The 23,878-nt window shown below is 40.5% G+C and overlaps 1 protein-coding gene across 4 annotated transcripts in view; it reads right to left on the bottom strand.

Moving 5' to 3' along the window:
• Positions 1 to 20,319, bottom strand: part of LOC122546574 (glycoprotein endo-alpha-1,2-mannosidase-like) — a 41,781-nt gene extending 21,462 nt beyond the window's left edge. Inside the window, exons 1-5 of one of the 4 annotated variants that reach the window (XM_043685273.2) lie at positions 20,239 to 20,305; positions 16,233 to 16,546; positions 15,443 to 15,923; positions 11,939 to 12,048; positions 3,452 to 3,525 (exon numbers count right to left, since the gene is read on the bottom strand). In XM_043685273.2, the coding sequence (XP_043541208.1) occupies positions 3,452 to 3,525; positions 11,939 to 12,048; positions 15,443 to 15,743 (485 nt within the window). In that variant the 5' untranslated portion in view covers positions 15,744 to 15,923; positions 16,233 to 16,546; positions 20,239 to 20,305. Of the gene's footprint in view, positions 1 to 3,451; positions 3,526 to 11,938; positions 12,049 to 15,442; positions 16,547 to 18,645; positions 18,780 to 20,238 lie in introns of those variants that run through there. The other 3 variants (XM_043685268.2, XM_043685263.2, XM_087981486.1) reach the window with 3 other exon arrangements.
• Between the last annotated feature and the right edge of the window lie 3,559 nt (positions 20,320 to 23,878).

The following is a 23,878-nucleotide window of genomic DNA, read 5'->3' as shown; positions in this document are numbered from 1 at the left end:
ATTTTCAAATGCTTCATCAAAGACTTTCCCTACATCATAAATTCAGATGTTGGGATGTTCACTGATGATTGCACAACGTTCAGCACTACTTCTGAGTCCTCAGATTCTGATGCAGTCCATGTTCAAATGCAACAAGATCTGGACAATATCCAGGTTTGGGCTGACAAATGGCAAGTAAGGTTTATGCCACACAGATGTCAGGCAATGACCATCTCCAATTAGAGAAAATCTAATCACTACCACTTGGTAATCAGTGGGGTTGCCAACACTCAATCACCCACTATCAACATCCTGGAGGTAACCATTGACCAGAAACTCAAATGGACTCACCATTAGAATACAGTGGCTACAACAGCAGGTCAGAGGCTAGGAATACTGTCACAAGCAACGCATCTCCTGACTCTCCAAAGCCATCTACAAGGCACAAGTCAGGAGTCTGATCGAACACACCTCACTTGCCTGAATGGGTGCCGTACCAAAAACATACAAGAAGCTTGACACCATCCACGTCAGAGCAGCCTGCTTGATTTTCACCGCATCCATTCCCTCCATCACTGGTGCTCAGCAGCATGTTATCTCTGCAAGATGCACTGCAGAAATTTAACAAAGATTCTGATACAGCATCTTCAAAACCCATGACCACTTCCATTTAAAGGGACAAGAGTAGTAGATGCATGGGAACACCATCACCTATAGCTTCCCCTCCAAGCCATTCACCATCCTGACTTGGAAATACATGACTGCTCTTTCACTGTCACTGGGTCAAAATCCAGGAAATCTTTCCCTAAGGGCATTGTGGGTGAACCCACAGCAGGTGGATTGCAGCAGTTCAAGAAGGCAGCTCATCACCACCTTCGCCACACAGGGAATGGGCAACAAGTGACTCAAAAAAATTGTTCACCAACAAATTACAAGTGAAACAGAGGCAAGACACTGATTCAGAGTTTATTCTGAAAATGCTGCTCTAATCAGCTGCTGTCTAATAATAGCGAGAATTCTAGGACAGGAGATGGTTAGAAAGAGGACAAATAAGGATATGCTTGGAATTAGAAAAAAGACAAAGTGTAATGAAAGTCTGCACATTTGAATAGAATATCAGAGCAGTTTTATGCTGCCAATGAACAACGGTTGCAGTTAAAAAGCTCACCAATGTTAATCTTCCAGATTCAGTAAAGAAGAATGACAGGCTGAACCCACAGTAATATAACTGTTGAGGTGATTTAAAAAGAACAAAAACAGACAACCTTGTATTTTACATTTGTTACAAGCGACTTTGCAAGAGGAGTCTTTTTTCTAAGAATACTTTGTTTCCAAAACAATTGCCAAATTTGTACCAATTCGGCAAGTTTCTGGCTGTGGAAGCTAAATAATTAGCATTGCATATCGCACGACAATTATGGAAAAATAATCCTTTTAAACAACAGTCTTTTGAAGTGCTTTTAAAATACTCATTAGCTACTTTGACTATCAACATAGCGATAATTATGCAGGTAGTTATGTTATTTTAATGTTATATTACTCAATTAGAAAGCAATTCAAATGGTAAGTAAAGATTTATCCTAATCACTCATTGTTCAAAATATATTTAAAGTATGTTTCATTTGTTAAATACGAGAAAACAAGGAAGTTTAAATTTTTCAAGAGGAAGTCAGAGGAGAAGGTTAAAAGAAATACTTTAAGGACTTAATATTGTAGCATGCATTACCATAACAGACAACTGAGACAAATACAATTAAAACTGGTAGAAAAGTATTGACAGTACCAGGTCAAAGAGAGAATATTGAATTAGAGGAGACAGCTCTAGCTATGTTATAGGTTGATAAGCCAAATAATTAGTGTTCTGATTGGTACAATTTATGAACCTTTATAATATTTTTAATCTTCAAAGAAACTATGAAATTAAGCTCAAGCCTGGAATATGTCAAATCAAATGATGACCATGAAAATTTGGATACCATATTGCAGATCACAATTTTACAGTTTTAGAACTACAAGAAAACCAAATTGAGTGCTTTGATTAGTTTTCATTGCAGAAACTAAAAGTATAGCTGTTTGCACACTAGTACTTCAACCTAAGTTCAAATCAGTGACAAGACCTCAATACAAAATTGCTTGCAAGAATCAAGAGGGGAATTTTCTACAACTTTGCCTAAATCGACCTACTTTTTTTTATATCAATTCATTTCCCTCAAAAGAACGCAAACTGAGCTCTGGTAATGGGCATTGCTGCTGCACATAAACCTTGGAGTTTCACACAGAAGGGTAAAAAATACAGGGAATCCTGTGACTGTAGGAGAAGCAATATACATGGGGTGGTACAGTTTTAAAGATCATGGCGGGCTTAATAGATAGTCTTTTCCCCGTTTCCCTTTCCTTTGTACTTTCATAAGAGTCTGCTAATTGGTAAATAGTAATAGATAAATGGGAATGGACTCAGAGACTGAGTCACATGAATAAGATGGCTTCTAAAAAGGCAACAGGAGATATTGAAGAGGAGGTTTGATTTGGTGGGAAGTAGGAAATTGTTATGACAAAGTCTGTGGACGTTTTCCAAAATCTTGTTGGAGATGAATATGGGAAAGGTAGGGCAGACAGGTTTAAGGTGCCACTTTATAGAGAAAAATGAATCATAACATATCTTAACTATATGATGCTGAACTATTGTACAGGAGGGAGGAGAGAGGGGCCAGGTAGTATCATATACATTCCAGCCAGATCAGAAGATGGAGGGGCAGTGGTTCAAGCTGATCTGATGGATAGCTAAGCAACTGTACACCAATAATGCAAGCCTGCAACATGTCTTGGATCTGTAGTTTCTAAAGGGAGCCAGGCAAAACAGAAAAAATAATCATGGATGTGAGATAATGACTGAATAGTTCCAAAGCATTGTGATGAATGGAGGATTGGATAGTTTGGTATTTGCAATTGACTACTTTTTGCCTCAATATTTCTCACACTCCAACACATAATACTGGAATTCAAAGTGAGAGAGGTAAACCGTAGGGGAGAAATAAGGGTAACAGTTTTCACACAGAGGGTGGTGGGTATCTGGATTACACTGTCATTGGATAGTGGAAGCAAACATGCTAGCAATGTTTAAAGTGTAACTTGATAGAATGTGAATGGAAGGCAAACAAGAGGGATAGAAATCGCGTATGGGCAATAAGTAGTGGGTCTAAATAAGGATCAAGATTTGATGCAAGCTTGGTAGGCCTAAAGGCCTGTTCCTGTACTTTATTGCATTGTGTTGTATAATAAATCAATGTCAAGGTATCTTCTGTACAAATTAAAATGGAAAACCTTGCCTTCCTATTTGACTTACAATATTGTCAGGCTTGTTTTGTGCTCTGAAAATCATATTCATTGTATAAATCTTTAAGGGCTTGAAAGCTGTGAAAAATTGCTGTGATCAACATGAACAGTTTGTGAATACTGATCTGAAAAAACTCACTTGTCAATGATGTACTTCAAATTACTATATAAAGTGTTTTCTCTCCCTTCATATGGCTCAATGTGGAAGGTGACCTTTGAAAATAAAAAGATTACAATTATCAGAGGTCTAGACACTTTTTATTTCAGAATAATTACACAACTACATCACAATACAGCAGTGCTCAACTTTAAAGTGAAATTTTTAAATACTCCCCTTGGGTTAGAATGGTTTCCAACTTGTCTTGCAGCTTTTTGGATTTGATGTTATTCCATTATGAAAAACAATGAATACTCTTGGCAGCCTCATGAAGAATGATCAATGAATGCTGATGACTAAAATATGTAAGTACGCAAAAGAAAACCCAAAAATGGATGCAAAGACATTTCAAAGGCCAAATAAAGGAGCTCAAAGTACATTAGGTATTATATACTGAGGGATCACTTAATCCCATATTGCAAGCTTGGTAAGTTTTAATGGAGTTCTTTTACTACTTTATCAACAATAAAGAAAGACTGATTTCTAGTGCCTTTCTGTTACAGTAGTGATAAAATTTAATTACAACACTAAGGTCAAGAAGCTAAAGTGGTGAAAAAACAAAAATATCGATCCAAAATCTATTATCAGTGAAGTTATGATGAATAAAATATGCAATGTTTTTCCCGAAGCTTGTTAACTGAAGAACAGACAGATAAAAAGCATTCATTTTGTTCCACTGACAGTCACTGAATATCCCAAAGTTGTACAGCCAACAGTACATTTTAAAAGTGTAGTCACTGCTCTATTGTTGGAAACATGGCAGCAAATTTGCTTACAATAAAGTCCAGCAAATGGCCAAGTGATAATGACTAGATGTTGCATGAGGTATGAAATTGGCATATAGAATTGAGAGAACACCAATGTCTTTAATCAGAAAAGAGCTCGATGTGCTTAGAATTAATGACTCATCTGAAATTGCAGGAGTGCTGCTTTGCTGGAGTACCTACCTCTCTGTACCACTATATGTACCAACCCCACACAAGAATGAATCTCATTCTGTCACACCAGCATCTCTGCTTACCTGAAGCACAACTTTCATCTGCTCCTTCCCTATGATCTCCCTCTACCCACCCTGAATTCCGACAGAAATCTTTCCCCATCACTTTTTTTCTCCCCAGATTTCCCACCTGTATTGTTCAAGTAATCCATACTTTTGGACTTCTCAGAAGACTAATCAAATAACACCAAGTTATTAGCATGATCTGTGTCTAAGACACAGAATAAAGCCAATCAGTCTATGCTTGTTATAGAGTCATAGAGATGTACAGCATGAAAACAGACACTTTGGTCCAACCCGTCCATGCCGACCAGATATCCCAACCCAATCTATTATGTTCCATAGAAGTCTCTTGCCTTTCCACTAAACTTAACCCTATTAACTTGAGCTTTCTTTTTTTCACAATAAGATTAATCTAACTTCCCCCAAATGTATTTGCGATATTCAGATATTTCAAGTAAGTTCCACAATAAAAATTTAGAATCGTTAACATAATCCCTTTGATCTCGATCTGTCCCCTGTTTCAATCATCAATTGGTCTGTACAAATTTATTACCCGAGATTTGACCTGCTCACTGCACTTGAGAGTTTTATCGAGAGAAACTGGCCTATGGCACGCTTGGCTAGTAAGTGAAAAGATCCATTGGAGGTCTTGGAGAAAACAGATATAAAAGTGCTTTAAATAGAAATACTAAATTACAAGCTAAACAACTAAACAAAGTACTGTATCCAATAGGACTTAGAGCTGATGGTGTTTTGAAGTTCTGCAAGTTTTTGATGATTACTTTAGACTGACAACAAATAAATTTTGCTCTTTTAAGAATTTTAAAGGAACAATTCATAATCCAAGAGAGTCTGCAGGTAATTTCATGAATGAAATTTTCAGACGAGTGGAAAACTCTAACAATGGAGCTTGGAAATCAAAATTTAATTAAAAACAGAATTTTGTTGGGATTTCTTTTTATTACATTTATCAGTCCAAGGAAAATTTTACTTTTGAGAAAACTATATCGAGAGGAACAGCAGCAACCTTCTACCCACAAATATCACAAAAAGACAAGCGTTGAACACTGTTCAAAATGCTGCAGAGTATATGAACAGCATTGTTGTCTTTGTTGGTAAAGGTTTGGGTCCCAAAGGAATAATGGCCTTAATTTGGCTGAGAATCTACCTCTAATAAAAGCATGAAAGGCACAATTATCCCCAAATGAATCAACGGCTTCGAGTTCCCACATAAATTTCTTCAAATTAAAAGGCTTTGCTGGTATCATGAGTAAGGAAGGTGTTCTTCACTTCTGAAAATATTTCTTGTGCAGCTCATTAATGCTGTACTGTCTTCCTAATACTGCCACAACACTGAACTTGTCTGGCACATTTTTCTTGAAAGTGGAGATTACAGCCACGGTTCTCAGATGTGCTAATGGCCTGCTATGCAATAATTGGTTCATACTTCAGGCAACTTTGCGGGTAAACCTTTTTAAAATCCTAAACATTTACAGTTAATGGCATGTCTATAAATGGTCTGAGATCATTGGCTTCATTTTGACCTTCAGAGGCTCCAGCACACATAACTGGTCACCAAGTTATTTACACTTTGAAGAATATGATTTCAGTGAACAAATAATAGCAAAGCACAAAACAAAAATGGACTTGTTATATCAATAATTGAACAAGATTTGTTAATAAATTTGACTGTGTATTAAAAAACATTGAAAAACCAAAGTCATGATAATCTAGTTCAAATTTAACTCTGAAATCTTTATAGATTAAATACATCTTAACAGTAAATAAAACCTATTTATTTAAAAACAAATTACCTGCAATGTTGTTTTATTATCTATTTTTTATGCTTTCAAATAGGTTCAAAACGACAATTAGTATATCCTCCAGGAACTGAATCTTGATTAAATGTTATAGAAAGTTAGCTTGCTTCAAGCTGCTCATTTTCCTACCATGTTATTTTGCCATCTCACACTAGATGGAACCAGATACCAGCCTTTATTCTCAAAGTCAACTGATTGAGAAATGACTTGTTTAAATGACAAACCATAATTTCAAAATAATACTGCAGAACTAATATCTAACAAAAGTCATTGATATGCCATTTAACTTTAAATAATTACAATAAAAATACCTCATGTTGCATGTGCGTTTCTTCTTTCATTTTCAAACTAGATTTCTCAAGAGCCGTCCCAAAAATGTATAACTGAAGAACCTGTTGCAGTTTCTTTATAAACTGTTTTCAAAGCTTAACTAATGTTGGAATGGTAGAATGAAGCAAGCAGAATCAGTTCTAATATCCACATGTTGTTACATCCAAATAGCTAGAATTTGCAATCCAAGAATATCAGACAGTGTTTGTCTTAAAAAATTATTTGAAGATGCTGATGTTGGGCTGGGGTGTCAAAAGTTAAAAATCACAACACCAGGTTATAGTCCAATAAGTTTATTTGGAAGCACTAGCCTTCAATGAGCTGCTCCTTCACCAAGTGGTTGTGGAGTATAGGATCATAAGATACAGAATTTATAGCACAAGTTTACAGTGTGATGTAACTGAAATTATATATTGAAAACCACCTGGATTGTTTGTTAAGTCTATCATCTTTTCGAATGACCATGTTGGTTTCAATTCTCTCTTATGTAAATCGTAGAACATTTTTAAAGTTACATTCTCAAGTGAACTTTAACAATTGGTGTCATGTCAGCCCAGATAGTGCATTTAAGGTGTGAGGTGCCCTGTGTGAGACTGTCTGTGCCACAATGTTCAGACTGATTCTAATCTAAAATACAGATTTACAGAATCTTACATGGAGAGGGGGGGGGGGGGCGCGGTTATGAGTGCCTGTGAGAGTGTGTGTGTGTGTGTGAGAGAGAGAAAAGGGGTATAAGCCTGTGAGAGGGTGCGTGTGAGCGTATGAGAGAGGGTCTGCATGTGTGCGTCTGTGTGTGCGTGTGCGCAGTGCAGTGGGGTCATCCGTAGTGTGACATGAACCCAAGGTTCAGGTTGAGGCCATCCCCATGGGTACCGAACTTGGCTATCAGCCTCTGCCTGGTCCCTTTGCATTGTTGCCTGTCCCGATGTACCGCCTTGAAGGACAGTACTTTGGGACAGGCAACAATGCAAAGTGGCCAGGCAGAGGCTGATAGCCAAGTTTGCGACCCATGGGGATAGCCTCAACTGGGACCTTGGGTCCATGTCACACTACAGGTGATCCCCAGTGCACTACACACACACACACACACACACACACCCCTACAGACACACACACATACACCTACAGACCCTCCCTCATACACAAGCTCTCTCTCTTATGCTCATAAATACACTTTCACACCCACACGCAACCTCCCACAGACTTATACCCCTTTATACTCATACACGTGTACACACACACACACACACACTCAAGTTTGTGGGGTGAACCTGTACTTGCAGAATTATATTTTATTTTTACTCAAAAACTACATGAATCCATGTAAGATTCTGTAAATCTGTTGTTTAGATTAGAATCAGCTTGAATATTGTGGCACAGACAGTTTCATACATGGAACCTCACATCTTCAATGTATTATCTGGGCCGACATGACACCAATTGTTAAAGTTCACTTGAGAATGTAACTTTAAAAAAAGTTCTACAATTTACATATGAAAGAATTGAAACCAGCATACTCATTTGAAAAGATAAGAGGCTTGACAAACAATCCAGGTCTTTTTCAAAATATAATTTCAGCTACAACACTGTAAAGTTTTGCTGTAAATTCTGTGTCTTATGATCTTATACTCCACAACCATCTGAAGGAGCAGCGCTCCGAAAGCTAGTGCTTCCAATTAAACCTGGTGTTGCGTGACTTTTAACTTAGTCTTATAAAAGTAATATGCATACCTCCAAAAATTAGCACAAGGGTAACAATTCCTGACAAATTGTTGGTAGTATCTTTGTGGAGAAAGTGAGGTCTGCAGATGCTGGAGATCAGAGATGGAAATGTGTTGCTGGAAAAGCGCAGCAGGTCAGGCAGCATCTAGGGAACAGGAGAATCGACGTTTCGGGCATTAGCCCTTCTTCAGGAATGAGGAAAGTTGGTCCAGCAGGCTAAGATAAAAGATAGGGAGGAGGGACTTGGGGGAAGGGTGTCGGAAATGTGATAGGTGGAAAGAGGTCAAGGTGAGGGTGATAGGTCAGACTGGGGTGGGGGCGGAGAGGTCGGGAAGAAGATTGCAGGTTAGGAAGGCGGTGCTGAATTTGATGGATTTGACTGAGACAGGCTGGGGGGAGGGGAAATGAGGAAACTGGTGAAATCCGAGTTCATCCCTTGTGGTTGGAGGGTTCCTAGCCGGAAGATGAGGCGTTCTTCCTCCAATCGTCGTTTCGCTGTGGTCTGACGATGGAGGAGTCCAAAGACCTGCATATCCTTGGTGGAGTGGGAGGGGGAATTGAAATGTTGAGCTACAGGGTGGTTGGGTTGGTTGGTCCGGGTGTCCCAGAGGTGTTCTCTGAAACGCTCCGCAAGTAGGCGGCCTGTCTCCCCAATATAGAGGAGGCCACATCGGGTGCAAAGGATGCAATAGATGATGTGTGTGGAGGTACAGGTGAATCTGTGGCGGATATGGAAGTTTCCTTTGGGGCCTTGGAGGGAGGTGAGGGGGGAGGTGTGGGCGCAAGTCTTGCACCTCCTGCGGTTGCAGGGGAAGGTGCCGGGAGTGGAGGTTGGGTTGGTGGGGGGTGTGGATCTGACGAGGGAGTCACGGAGGGAGTGGTCTTTACGGAATGCTGATAGGGGAGGGGAGGGGAGGGAAATATATCCTTGGTGGTGGGGTCCGTTTGGAGGTGGCGGAAATGGCGGCGGATGATGCGCTGTACATGGAGGTTAGTGGAGTGGTAGGTGAGGACCAGTGGGGTTCTGTCCTGGTGGCGGTTGGAGGGGCGGGGTTCAAGGGCGGAGGATCGGGAAGTGGAAGAGATGCGGTGGAGGGCATCGTCGACCACGTCGGGGGGGAAATTGCGGTCCTTGAAGGAGGCGGCCATCTGGGATGTGCGTTTTTGGAACTGGTCCTCCTGGGAGCAGATGCGGCGGAGTCGAAGGAATTGGGAGAATGGGATGGCGTTTTTACAGGGGGCAGGATGGGAGGAGGTAGTATCTTTGTACCTTTTACACAGAGAGAGAGGCGGCTGCTGCTTTGAAAATAATAAACAATTCATTCCAGCTGGTATTTCAACCATTCATTCTATTAAAATCCTGGCATTCTATAGTTCGAGAAGGCAGCATACCACCACATTCTCAAGTGCAATTAGGGATTAGCAATAAATACTGGCCCAACCGGTGATGTTCACACTTCACCAATTAACACAATACATAAAGGAAATACAATAGCAACTGAGATTTCCCAAGTCCACTCAAGGGAACATAATTTATTATTGACCAGAAATATTACTAATAGTAAGATACAGTTGTTTCCATTCACCATGATTATACACAATTAAAACAGAAGATATCTTATCAAAAATAGATGAAAATAAATGAAAAACATTACCTAACAATCACTTATAAATTGATGGTTGTTTTGTACTGAATTTTGCCTAAGTATTTTGCTCTATGCAGATATACAGATAGCAACACAACAAGGCTTTAGCTCTGAAGAAATATAGTCTGTTTACAGGAACTATAAAATTGCATTCATAAGAAAATAGGTGCTGGATTAAAAACCTGGATGGCTACCAATAATTGAAGTACTTTCAATGTAAAAAGAAGAAAATTAACTGTTTTTTCTTAGCAATGCGTTCTGCTGGGCTAGTTTGGATTGATAATGAAATTAAATCCATCTCTTAAATATGAACCAAGTTAACCCCATTTAACTGACATAGTTAGACTACCTGGATTCAGAATGAGATTCTTTCCTGATTCTACCACAGCTAGTTATTACAACTTAGTGTAGACACAGATTCAATAGTAACTTTCAAAAATGAAGTGAATATATATTTGAAATTCAATTGTGCAGATCCATGGGCAAAGAGCAGCAAAAGGAGAACTTTAAACAAAAATTAAGTTGTCCAAATAATTACCAATACAATGTCCCTTTCCAGCCCAATGTCCTTTAATCTAAAATATTCCCAGTTCTGAGGCTTAATCTTTCCTATTCTCCTGTTTGCATTCCTCCAATCTGATTTTCACATAATCCCCACCAACCTCTTCACCTACAACCCTATATCCTTAAACAGCAACTAAAGTCACAACATGTTAATTGCTATGATGCTTTAAGACTCCTCACCTTTTCAACTACAGTCAGTTCTGATATAATGCAATAGTTCCACTCTAATGCAATCTCACTTGATAAAAAAATTGTGCATTAGCCACACCATGTATACTAATGGGGCAGGAATTTCATTACAGCCAGTACAGGTAAGGAAAGTATGCATTCTACAAATAACGGTCTAAATTCTTCAATCTCATTAAAGCCAATTTGCACTGAAGAAACACGCGCTATAGCAGAACCGACTGTACCATCAAAAAAAACTAACCACTCTCCCCCAATAACCCCTGCCCATTGAATTACTTCATGGAATTGCACTTGTTAGGTCCACTGTTAAATATCCAAGTGAGAAAAAGCACAGAAGTTTCTCTTTTACACTCAATCACTTTCAGTGTCCAAGAAACTATTTTTCCTAGTCCTTTTCCTTCTGCAACTATTTTCTACATGCCTCTAAACTGCTTACTGATCACAAGTGCAAGTTTTTGCTGGATATGTAATCATTTTAACTCTATCAGAAAACTAGAAACATGTATTTTATTGCAGAAAAGTTTGACTGCTTGGAAACTACTTAAGTTTGTTATGATGCTGCGAGCAACAAATACCTTATATAGAGTAAAGGCTGTGTTTACTGTGAACATTGCCACCAGGGACAGCAACAAGCACATACACAGAGATATGCAGTGCTATATCACCGTTCAGAGATTCAAGATAAAGATTCCTTTCCTCTTAAATACAATGATATGAAGCAGAATAGGTCAAGACACACAACAACTACCAATCACAATGACAGGATCAGTCAACGAATCCATAGGGATTACTGCTCTAGAAAACACAAATTTTGCATTGATATACCATTCAGGATTCATCTCAAGGGAAGAATAGCTTGCATAGTTTTCAACTGAATTTGCTACAATTGTAATTTTTCATGTCTGTAGCCCTTTATTAACAACTAAACAAAAAGACTTTACACAATGTTGGCAGTAGCTGTTTGCACTGCAGCTTACATCTTGTATGAGATAATAAATGCAACTAATGCAGATATAAATGGTACACTTTCACCCAGTCCTCTATCTGCAAGTAGTGTCTACAGCTGAACACTAGGTTACATCATCCTGAACCTTCACTTCAGCTTGTTACCTTTGCATGACTATGGATCCAGAAAGTTCAGTAAAAGTAGTTTATTCCTATTAGAAATTTTACTTGAAAAAACACATTTTAAAAGTACCTTTAATTGATATTTATCTGCAGCTTCCAATATGACTGGTACTAGATCTTCTGTGGGTTCACCATTCTCATCAGACAAGCCAGGTGGATACCAGGACAAGGCTAACACACCTGCAGTTACAGCGAATAGATATGTTTTAACAGCATAGTCCCAATAGTTACAATAGGAACATTGCCAAACACATTCCGTGACGTTAGTACATAATAAATGATAGCATATACGGCTCAATCCACTAGATTCAATAGATATACATTTAAGTTATTCCATTAAATACAATCAAGCAATTCCGGATCTTTACATTAACTATGTCTTATCTTTTAAAATATCCAAGTCTGAAATCTGTTTGCTCAACCACTTTTTCTTGAACAGAAAGAAGTTCAGCCTTCCAAGTTCACTATAGAACTTGGTTATCTTGCTCTGAATGTTCTGCACTGGATCTGTTTCTTCGAACATAGAAATAAAATTATTTCAAATTAGGTCTCTTTGAAACAAATCAAGAATTTGATTAGTTTTGCTGACATTACCAATCTTGAACTTTACAGTATGTTCATAAATGAGAAAATTGGGTATTTTTTCATTCAAGATTGTCACTAACATTGAATAATTTCATAGATCTTGATACTCAAGAATCCATCACATATGGAACAATCCATCGTACTGAGGCTGATGGCAAACATGAAATTAAAAGTTCCCAATTCAAATTTAAACTTTCTATCATAGAATTGTAGAGTACAGAAGAGGCCCTTTTGCACATCACAAAACTATTCCAAATCTACATTATTTCCACTTTTCAGCACTTGGACCATAGCCTTGGACATTTTTACATCGAGTGCTCATCCATGTACTTTTTACAGCTTGAGAGTTTTCTGCCTCAACTATCCTCCATGACTGAGGACTCCAGATTCCCAATACCTTCTGGGTGAAAACGTTTTCCTTAAATTCCCTCAACCTCCTGCCTTAAAATTACACCCCCTTGTCACTGACCCTTGCACAAAGAGAAACATCTTATACAGGCAGTTCCTGGGTAGTGAACAGGTTCTGTCCTTGAGTATGCTCATAAGTCATTTAGTATGCAAGTGGGAACACAAAACAGGACAATATAAAATAACCTTTTGTACATCAGAGGAAATGTTCACTTGTTGGATCTTTAAAATAAGTACTAACATCTCATTTATGGGATCTCACCCATAACAGTGAGCATTTACAAATCGGGGACTGACTGTACCTCATCAAGTTCCCTTTCAGCCTTCTATGCTCTAAAGAAAACAACTTTCCCAGTTTCTCCTCATAGTTAAAATGCTCCATCCCAGACAACATCCTGTGAATTTCCTCTGGAGCCCTTGCAATGCAAACATATCCTTCCTATAGTACAGTAATTAAGACTGCATACAGTTCTTCAGCTGAATCAAAGTTTTGCATGGCTCCAACATAACCTCCCTACTTTTATAACCTATTACACAACTGATTTTGTATACCATAACCACCCGATTAACTTGTTCTGCTTCAGAGATTCCTTATTTCCTATTCAGAGATCTGTGAACAAGTTACTCCCCTCATCTTGTTACTTCCTCTCGACTGCAACACCCCACACTCTCAGGATTAAACTCTATTTGCCAATGATCTGCCCATCTGGCCAATCATCGATATCCTCTTGTGACCCAAGATTTTCTTCCTCTGTCAATCACCTGGCCAATCTTCATGTCACCCAAAAAGTATCATCCCTTTTCCCCTCAGTCCCATTCTCTAATATTGTTTGTACATATATCATGAACAATAAAGGAGCCAGCACAGATTCTTGTGGTACATCACTGGACTCCAGCTTTCAGTCACACAAATAAATCTCTACCAGCACCCTCTGCTTCTACCACTAAGCCAATTGTAGATCCAACTTGCCAAGTTAGCCTGGATCACATGTACTTTTACCTTCTCTATCAGTTTTCCATGTAGAATCTTATCAAAGGTTTTGCAGAAATTCAGATAAACTATATCCACTGCACTTCCCTCATCTATACATTTGGTCACCTCCTTCAAAACTTCAATCAAATTTATTAAACATGACTATCTTCTGACAAAGCTATGCTGACTTCCCCTGATGAAACCCTGCCTCACCTTCAGATCTTTCTCCAATAGCTTCTCTACCAATGATGAGAGACTCACTGGTTTGTAATTGGCTGTTTTCTCTGGACCACATTTCTTGAAACTTGGTTTTTCTTGTGTTGCTTTTCGTTTAATGGATTAATTCAGAGTAATTTAAGCTTTTCCTGAACAAAACATTTTAATTAACATTACAGTCAGCAGATTGGTGTTCAAAACAATGCCAGAAAATGAACTGCGGCAGACTTGACCGACTCAAGAAAACAAATTCATTCACAGGTGGTTTAGGATTCACTGCTCAGCGAAATCAATTGGTCAAACATTATTATGTTTTCATGTTTCCACAAGTAATTAGGCTAAATAATGATTCTGGGTGTTGCACTAAATTTGTCCAAAAAGTTGCCAAACCACACAAACAGAAAGATGCCAGGTTTAATCACTAATCTGTATATTAAATGACCTTTGCCTGGCAAAAGTTAGCATACTACTGTCAGCTGAGTACTCATGGATTAAGAAGGACATTAGAAGAAGAGGGAACAGGAAAATGGAAGGAGAATCTTTGTTTTAAAAAAAAAATCATTCAAGCCAAACATACTCGGGTTTAATAATACCCGATCTGTACTGAGCATGCTTATCAAGTTCTCAATGATCCTGGGCTATAAGAAGGAAAAAGTAGATGGGGGTTCCTATCTGTTGTCATTATCCAGTGACCCATTAAAAACTTAACACCTATATAGCTATTGCAGCACCACCATTCTGATGCAGACGTAAAGAAAGGCCACTTGGTATCTGTCAGCACTGTCAAAATCTGTTTGTTAGTATTAATCATGCCTCTCCTATGATTAAATGGAAAGTCTTTGCTTGAAATTTACAGGTACACTATAATGCAACAGCCGAAGGCACTTCACCAGAGCATAATAAAAAGCAAAAGCTGAATACTGAAAATACATAAAATCTGAAGTGAAAAGTGCTAAAACACTCAGCAGGCTAAGCAACATCTGGGTAGAGAGAAACAGAATTAATATTTTAGGTTGATAACCTTTCATCAAAAATGGATAACTATCAGACCTTCCAGTGTTGGGGATGTTAAATTAAATGGATCAATTTTTATGTGAGAGTGTAAACTTTGGTAGTTTTTACACTTGGAGTATCTTCCACCTGTACAACTAGCAATTTTATTCTCATGGTTTGGCCCCTCAGATTGTTTTTATGAATGTTTTGGATCAATACTCTACAATTATTTATGGTTGCACTGCTGATAATAACAGATCTTAATCTTTACTGCTTACATATAGAAATGAATTTATTCAAATATATTCATTGTGGCAGGAGAGGCACAAAAGGAGGGAAAGAGAAAGAAATATTAGATTACACACAACAAAGCTAATTTTAATGAAATAATAACGTTACCTATTGCAGCATCTCGGAGTTGTATCATGTGCGCGTTGATAATTGCAGGATCCCTCGAACTATAAGCTCCTAACTCAGGATAGAAACTAGCACCAATGTCTTCTGGAGGAATATGCCTTCCTTTAGGATAACTGCTTGCTATTTTAGGGTCCCAGTGGGGAACCAATGGGTGATTCCAGTGGATGTATTTACCATCAAACTGTTGATTTCCATACCATGAATAATAAAATGCGTGTAAATCATAATTCACTGGAGGAAAATGGTCAAGACTTGTATCGGATACGGGTGCTCTTTTCATCATACCAAAATGTTCACTCGTTTTGAGATGAGGAGGAGGAGGAGGAGGAGTTCTACTTTCTGACGACTTGTCAATATTGGGAAGATCTGCTCTACGTTCACCAACAGCAGCTCGATGATGAAGTTGTGGCAATAATTCCAGTCCTATGCCATCTCCAAAGCCAGCTCCTTCAGGTCTTAGGGTCTTCAAGCCCATCATGATACCAAAAACAAATAAAAGAAAAAGCAGCAATGTGATCCACATTCTTCTGCGAAATCTAGCCATGATGACATACTCTAAAAGAAACTGACTGTATTGACGAGTAGAGTTTAAGGAAGAAATTTGAACTAATAAACTAACACAAATGCAACATCTCTCCGAAAATCTCAGTCCAACGTTATTAGGCCTTGTTTTTGTACAAGGGCATATGGTTACAGTACATATGGTTCCCAGAGACAATTAGAATAGAATCAGATTCTTGCTGTTCAAAGGCGATAATACAAATCATCTTACCGTTTTTCCATCTCTAAAAAGATTTATTGATGCTCCCTATTCAATGGCAGTTATCTGCTTTCAGAAAGATAGAACTTCAAAAGATTCTGCACAATACTTTCCTCATTGTTTTGTCTTAGATGAAGTCCTAATTATTGATTTTTTTTTACAATTCTCAGTTGTACTGTAATTGTAGCTATCAGTTACATATTCAAAATTCCTTCATTACATTAGATGCAGCTTCTATGTTGGACATGTCTTGATATTCCACTTTTTGAAGGGAGATTATAGCTGTTTTTTTTTGCAAATTTGTTAACTGTATTTGGAATTATGGCCTGGAATAAAGAAAAACAGACTTATTTTCACTTTTGCTCCCAGCATTACCTAAGGAACAAACAGTTTTCAATTAGACAATAACTGCACATTTAATCTACAGGAAAAATAAGTGTTATTACACTTTTAAATACAGCCAGTTATGAGTTCCAAAAACAGAGGACAGTAAAATAACAACTTAAAGTAGTTAACTACAGGAAGAGTAAGTAGGATTGAAACAAAATTTGAAAACAGAAAGACATCGTTCTACGTGGCATTGAGTGAAGCAGGCAAGCTGAAAATAAAACAAAGTTAATGATAATATTTCCAGTTTAGTTTGGATAAACAAATGTAAAGATAAAGAAACAGGTCACAGCCCAAAGATTAAAATGAATTAAGAAGTCACAGCAAAGTAGCTCTGTGGTACTGCTCAAGAGGAAATGCTTAGTAATAACAGCTTTACCCAAGAACAGATCTTCTAAGAAGAATGCTGCAAGTTTCCAATACATAAGAACACCCAGGAGATTTGATAGATACTAAATGAATATTTCATGCCTGTTTTCACTGTGGACAAAGAAATGGAGTCCAGAGAATGCAGAGAAATAAAGTTTGATGTTTTAAAAACAGTTCACATTACAGAAGAGTAATGGGAGATAGAGGAGGTCTTAGAGAACATAAAGGTGCATAAATCTTCAGGATGTGATCTAATGTATCCCAGATCATTGTGGGAAGTAAAAGAGGAAATTATAGACTGCTTGCAGAAATATTTGCATCATCTATAACTACAGGCGGAGTACCTGATTATTGGAGCGTGGCTAATATTGTACCTTTGTTTAAGAAAGGTTGCAAGGAGAAACTGGGGAACTATAGACCTGAGAGTCTTGACTTCAGTTGTTGGTAAATTGTTATAGGTCAATACAAAAGATAGGATTTATGAACATTTAGAGGCAAAAATTGTTTAAGGATAGTCAACATGGGTCTGTGCGAGGAAAATCATGTCTCAAAAACTTGTTTTTTAAGGAAGTTACCAAAAAGATTATGGTGACAGAGCAGCAGATGTTGTTTGTTTTGCTTTAGTAAAGCCGTTGACAAGGTTCCGCATGGTAGACTAACTAGTAAAGTTAGAAATGTGTTGCTGGAAAAGCGCAGCAGGTCAGGCAGCATCCAGGGAACAGGAGAATCGACGTTTCGGGCATAAGCCCTTCTTCAGGAATGAGGAAAGTTTGTCCAGCAGGCTAAGATAAAAGGTAGGGAGGAGGGACTTGGGGGAGGGGTGTCGGAAATGTGATAGGTGGAAAGAGGTCAAGGTGAGGGTGATAGGTCAGACTGGGGTGGGGGCGGAGAGGTCGGGAAGAAGATTGCAGGTTAGGAAGGCGGTGCTGAATTCGATGGATTTGACTGAGACAGGGTTGGGGGGAGGGGAAATGAGGAAATTGGTGAAATCCGAGTTCATCCCTTGTGGTTGGAGGGTTCCTAGGCGGAAGATGAGGCGTTCTTCCTCCAACCGTCGTTTTGTTGTGGTCTGACGATGGAGGAGTCCAAAGACCTGCATATCCTTGGTGGAGTGGGAGGGGGAATTGAAATGTTGAGCTACAGGGTGGTTGGGTTGCTTGGTCTGGGTGTCCCAGAGGTGTTCTCTGAAACGCTCCGCAAGTAGTAAAGTTAGGTCATTTTATGGGATTCCAGCTATGGGATTCAGGGATTCAGGAGACAGAGTAATAGTGGTGGGTTGCTTTTCAGACTGGAGGCCGTGGCCAGTAGTGTCCCACAGGGATCGGTTCTGGGTCCTCATTTGTTTGTCATCTATATAAATGATTTGGATGAGAATATAGATGGCATGGTAAGCAAGTTTGCGGAAGACACCAAAATTGGTGGCATAGTGGACAGTTAAGAAGATTTTCTAAAATTGCGAAGGAATCTTGATCAAATGGGTCAATGGGCTGTAAAACGGCAGATGGAGCTCAATTTGGATACAAACAAACAAGGTTAGTGCTTATACAATTAAAGGTAGGGCCTTGGGTAGTGTTATAGAACAGAGGGACCCAGATGTGCAGGTACATAATTCTTTGAAGTTTGCGTCACATATAGGCATGGTGGTTAAAAAGGAGCTTGGCATGCTTGCCTTCATTCCTCAGTCCTCTGAGTACAGGAGTTAGGAAGTCATGTTAAGGTTGTACCAGAGATTGATGAGGCTTCTTCTGGAAACGGTGTCCAGTTCTGGTCACCCAGTAATAGGAAGGATATTATCAACCTGGAGAGGGTTCAGAAGAGATTGACCAGGATGTTGCAGGGTATGGAAGGTTTGCGTTATAAAGAAAGGCTGGATAGGCTGGGACTATTTTCAACAGAGTGTAGGAGAATGAGAGGCGATCAGAAAGAACTTCATAAAATAATGAGAGGTACAGATAGAGTTAATGGTAGTTGTTATTTCTGTAGGATGGGAGATTTCAAGACTGGGGGGGTCACACTTTTAAGATGAGAGAGATTTAAAAAAAGACGAAGCAAATTTTTTTACATGGAAATCAAGGAGGGGGGATGCAATTGGGGGGGGGGGCAAGGGAGCAGTGCGAAGGGGTGCAGGGGGGTGGTGCAGAGGGGGATCCAGGGGTGGGGAGCGGGGTTCCAGGGGAGGGGTGTGAAGGAGTCCAGGGGAGAGAGGGGAGAGTGGGAGAGAGGGGGCGGGGGGGGGGTCCGGTGGGAGAGAGGGGACCGGTGGGAGAGAGGGGGCGGGGGAGGGGTCCGGTGGGAGAGAGGGGGCGGGGGAGGGGTCCGGTGGGAGAGAGGGGGCGGGGGAGGGGTCCGGTGGGAGAGAGGGGGCGGGGGAGGGGTCCGGTGGGAGAGAGGGGGCGGGGGAGGGGTCCGGTGGGAGAGAGGGGGCGGGGGAGGGGTCCGGTGGGAGAGAGGGGGCGGGGGAGGGGTCCAGTGGGAGAGAGGGGGCGGGGGGGGGGTCCAGTGGGAGAGAGGGGGCGGGGGGGGGGTCCAGTGGGAGAGAGGGGGCGGAGGGGGGGGGTCCGGTGGGAGAGAGGGGGCGGAGGGGGGGGGTCCGGTGGGAGAGAGGGGGCGGAGGGGGGGGGTCCGGTGGGAGAGAGGGCGCGGAGGGGGGGGGTCCGGTGGGAGAGAAGGGGCGGGGGGGGGGGTCCGGTGGGAGAGAAGGGGCGGGGGGAGGGTCCGGTGGGAGAGAAGGGGCGGGGGGGGGTCCGGTGGGAGAGAAGGGGCGGGGGGGGGGGTCCGGTGGGAGAGAGGGGGCGGGGGGGGGTCCGGTGGGAGAGAGGAGGCGGGGGGGGGGGTCCGGTGGGAGAGAGGGGGCGGGGGGGGGGGGTCCGGTGGGAGAGAGGGGGCGGGGGGGGGGGTCCGGTGGGAGAGAGGGGGCGGGGGGGGGGTCCGGTGGGAGAGAGGGGGCGGGGGGGGCGGGTCCGGTGGGAGAGAGGGGGCAAGGGGGGTCCAGGGGAGGGGTGAGGAGTCGTCCACGGAAGGGGGAGGGGGAGGTGAGGGGTCCAAGGGAGGGGGCGAGGAGTCCGGGGGGGCGAGGGGTCCGGGGGCAGGCAGGGGGTCCGGGGGGGGGGGTGCGAGGGGGCCGGGGGAGGGGGAGGGTGGGTGTCGAGGTTCGGGGGAGTCGAGGGGCGGAGGATGTCGGGGGTGGGGGGGGAGTCAAGCGTGGGGAGGGGAGGGGAGTGGGGGTTACAGAGTGAATCCTTGCTTCCCCCTCTGTCCTCACCTCCTCCCGCTCGCGCCACTCACTTCTCTCGTTACCAGGGCGATCTCGCGACCGAGGCTCAAACTCCAGCCGGAACTGTCGTCACAAGCGGAAAACTCTCGATCATTTCCCCCCCGTTAACGTCATGCGCGCGGAACACTGATCAGAAGCGCGCATGCTCTCTGTCCCTGTAAATCAGTCAATTCCCTGTTTATGCTGAAGGTGGCGCCGTGCCTTAGTTTAGATCACATTAGAGTAGATTCCCTCTCATGTGGAAGCAGGCCTTTCGGCCCAACATGTCCACACCACTCTCTGAAGAGTAACCCAATCAGATTCATTTCTCTACATTTACCCCTGACTAATGCACCTAAAACTATGGGCAATTTAGCATGGCAAATTCACCTGACCTGCACATCTTTTGGATTGTGGGAGGAAACCAGAGCACCCAGAGGAAACCTGCGCAGACACGGGGACAATGTGCAAACGCCACACGCCTGAGGCCGGAATCGAAAGCAGATCTCTGGCACTGTTAGGCAGCAATGCTAACCACTGAGATTTAGTGGAACACCTTCTGCAAATAATTCACAATGACATTGCCCACTACACCCCAAATGGAAACTCCATCCAAATATTAACTCAATTTCTCTCCCTGGATACTGCCTAACCTGTTAAGGTTTCACAATTTTTTTTTGTGACTTGGCAATCACTTTATTAATTTTCATTTTGAGCCATCAAGCTTTTTTCCTTCTAATTTCTATTGATAACTTTACATAAAGGATGAATCTCTTTTGTCATCTTGCCCACATCTATGAGTTTGTGTTGAAGACAGACTGCTCGAGAAGAGGGTAGACAGGCAGAAGGCTAGAAGACAGCATCAGGAGATGGAGAAGTCAGAAGACCTCATCAGGAGGTGGAGAAGTCAGCGTTTTGGTTGTAACCCTTCTTCAGGACAAGAAGAAGCAAGGTCAAGAACTGTGTTCAGGCCTGAGGTTCTACATAACATGTTTTATCAGCTTTCAGTCTACAATACCTCTTATTCAGCGATATACAACAGGAGAGAATCTAACCATATCCCTGTATGTTAAATACTATTATCATTGCCGAATCTGTAACTATTTACAGCTTGGAAACAACCATTGACCAGAAACTGAACTGAAACTGAACCATATTAATATTGTGGTTCCAAGAACAGGTCAGAGATCAGGAATCCTGCAGCCAGTAACTCACAAGGCACAAGTCAGGTCCTCAAAGCCAGCCTATCATCACAAGGCACAAGTCAGGTCTGTCTTGGAAAACACCCCACTTGCCTGGATTAGAGCACCTCTCACAATTCTCGAGAACCTTTACATTGTCCAGGCCAAAGCAGACTGCTTGTTTGGCACCACATCTAATACATGCATCTCTCTAACATTGACATCCAGTAGCAACAGTGTATCATTTACAAGATGGACTGCAGAAATTCACCAAACCACCTTCTAACACAATAAGCACTACCATCTAGAAGGACAAGGCTGTCAGATACATAGAAACACCACCACCTTGAAGTCACATATTTCTGACTTGGAAATGTATAACTATTCTTTCAGTGTTACGGTGTCAAAATTCTGCAATTCCCTCCTCAAGGGCATTGTGGGGGTATCTATAGCAGGTAGATAGAAGCAATTCCAGAAGACAGCTTACCACCACCTTCTCAAGTGCAACTAGGGATGGGCAATAAATGTCATAGACAGTGATGCCCACATCTCCTGAATGAATAAAAATCCTTTAATATCTATACTTTGCTTTAATTTTACTGTTATATTGTTGAAAGACTATTCAATTTATTTTTCCCACCTCATGCTACTTGCTCCTCTGCACATGTCTCTAACAGCCACACAGCTGCTGCCTAGTATTCCATGTGTTTTCTCCTTTTTTAACTTCTTACACTGCTATTTATGCTCGGTGATGAACAGCTTGTTGAAACAATAGCAAGGTTGTAACAAGGTCCTAAAGTCTTTTCATAACAATTTCTTTTTTGGAGCAGGAGTGATGTTATACTCAAAATATTCAAAGCATCTTGCTAACTCATCAAATAGTTTGGACCAGACCTTCCTTGTTTCTATTGGGAAGATGTCACCTTCATCTTCCATTCCCAATGGTTCAATTCAGAAGGGAAGATTTTTTGCTCCCAGAAGGATAACAGTTATTCAGTTGAACAGAACAAGTGTTTTCTCATCTTCCAAATCAGTATTGCTTGGATTATATTGTTTCTCTCTAATGTGTAATTAGGTTATATTCTATTGTCAATGAATATCTGCAGTTTTGTATGAATAAGTTTCAATGACAAAAGAAACAATTTCATGCTCAACAAAAATATTGTTACCAATCAAACATTAATGATCAAACTTTAAATTTCATGGCAGAGACAACTTATTAAAATCAGGTAATCTACTTGAATATATTAATAAAGCAGAGGGAGAAATATATGGAGCTATATTTGAACTCAGTAAAATGCAGTAAAGTAGGAGATGATTTTTATTTGGTGTTTGTGTAGCAAGAGTCAAACAAATCATGCACACATTTTCATAGTGTGAATAAAAACCCAGAATTGATTTTAAATCTTTCTTGAACATCTGTTTAAACAATTTGCATGTTAATGTCCACATGTAAAAATTAAATGATTCATGCAAATTTCATCAACAAATATCATTTGCAGAAAAATGTCCTTGTTAAATACGAAAAAGCTCCTGAATGTATTTTATCTCTGGTTATGTTAATAAATCAAGTGTCAAATGCAAATGGCCTAATTTGAATAATTTGTATTAACTCTGTGAGATCAATTAGTAGAGATTTAAAATGTAATTACAAATATAAAACTAAAGGCAAAATCACAATATAATTAATGCTCTACATGCAAATAAGTTAATTTATGAATCTATTAGGAATATTATAATTTTCCTTGTTTGCTTCCAGAGCTGATGTTTGAAAATCTATCAGTGTCAATTCTGAGTATACATTCATGTAATTCAAAATAAATCTGGTGAACTTTTAGTCTAATTATATCTGAATTGCATTCTGATACTTTGGTCTGTATGCCTTTGCAAACACTGCTTCATGTAAATAAATAGTTGTACTTTTAAAACTTAAAGTTAAAATGGATTGTAGCATCTGAAAAATTTGTTTTAAATATTATTAGTAATATAACAAGCGACAACCCCTTAAAGAGGCATGGTAGCTGAAATTAAAAGACATTTAAAAGGTGAAATTAAAATCTGATTCTGGGGCTTCTGATACACTCAAGCTACTGTAGTGCCACTGGTCACGGAAAGCTTAAAATATGATAGTTACATTCTGCATTCTCATTGGACACTTTTGTGCTGTATACCGGTGGAACACAAACAGACATTAGATATAATAATTCTCTCCATGGCCTGCTGCCTGGACGTGTTAATGGCCAGCTTGGCCAGGCACAAGGAGTAGGCCCATGGGAAAGTTCTCTGACTTACCACTGTTCTCCACACCAGGTGATCAAAGATCAGGAATGTGAGGCTGAGTACAAAGTGTGAGGAGCAGACCTTTGCAATAATAGAAGTGATCTGTAAACTTATGCAAGCCATCCATTCCTCTTCATATTAGTCCTCTAAAGTCACTAAACCCGTAGAGATAATAATCAATGAATATT

This window comes from Chiloscyllium plagiosum, unplaced genomic scaffold (assembly GCF_037043375.1).
Source record: "Chiloscyllium plagiosum isolate Xiang-an unplaced genomic scaffold, Cpla_swu_hap1 HiC_scaffold_3, whole genome shotgun sequence".
Taxonomy (NCBI): Eukaryota; Metazoa; Chordata; class Chondrichthyes; order Orectolobiformes; family Hemiscylliidae; genus Chiloscyllium; species Chiloscyllium plagiosum.
The sequence above is the reverse complement of the archived record's forward strand: the minus strand, read 5'-3'. Positions and strand labels throughout refer to the sequence as shown.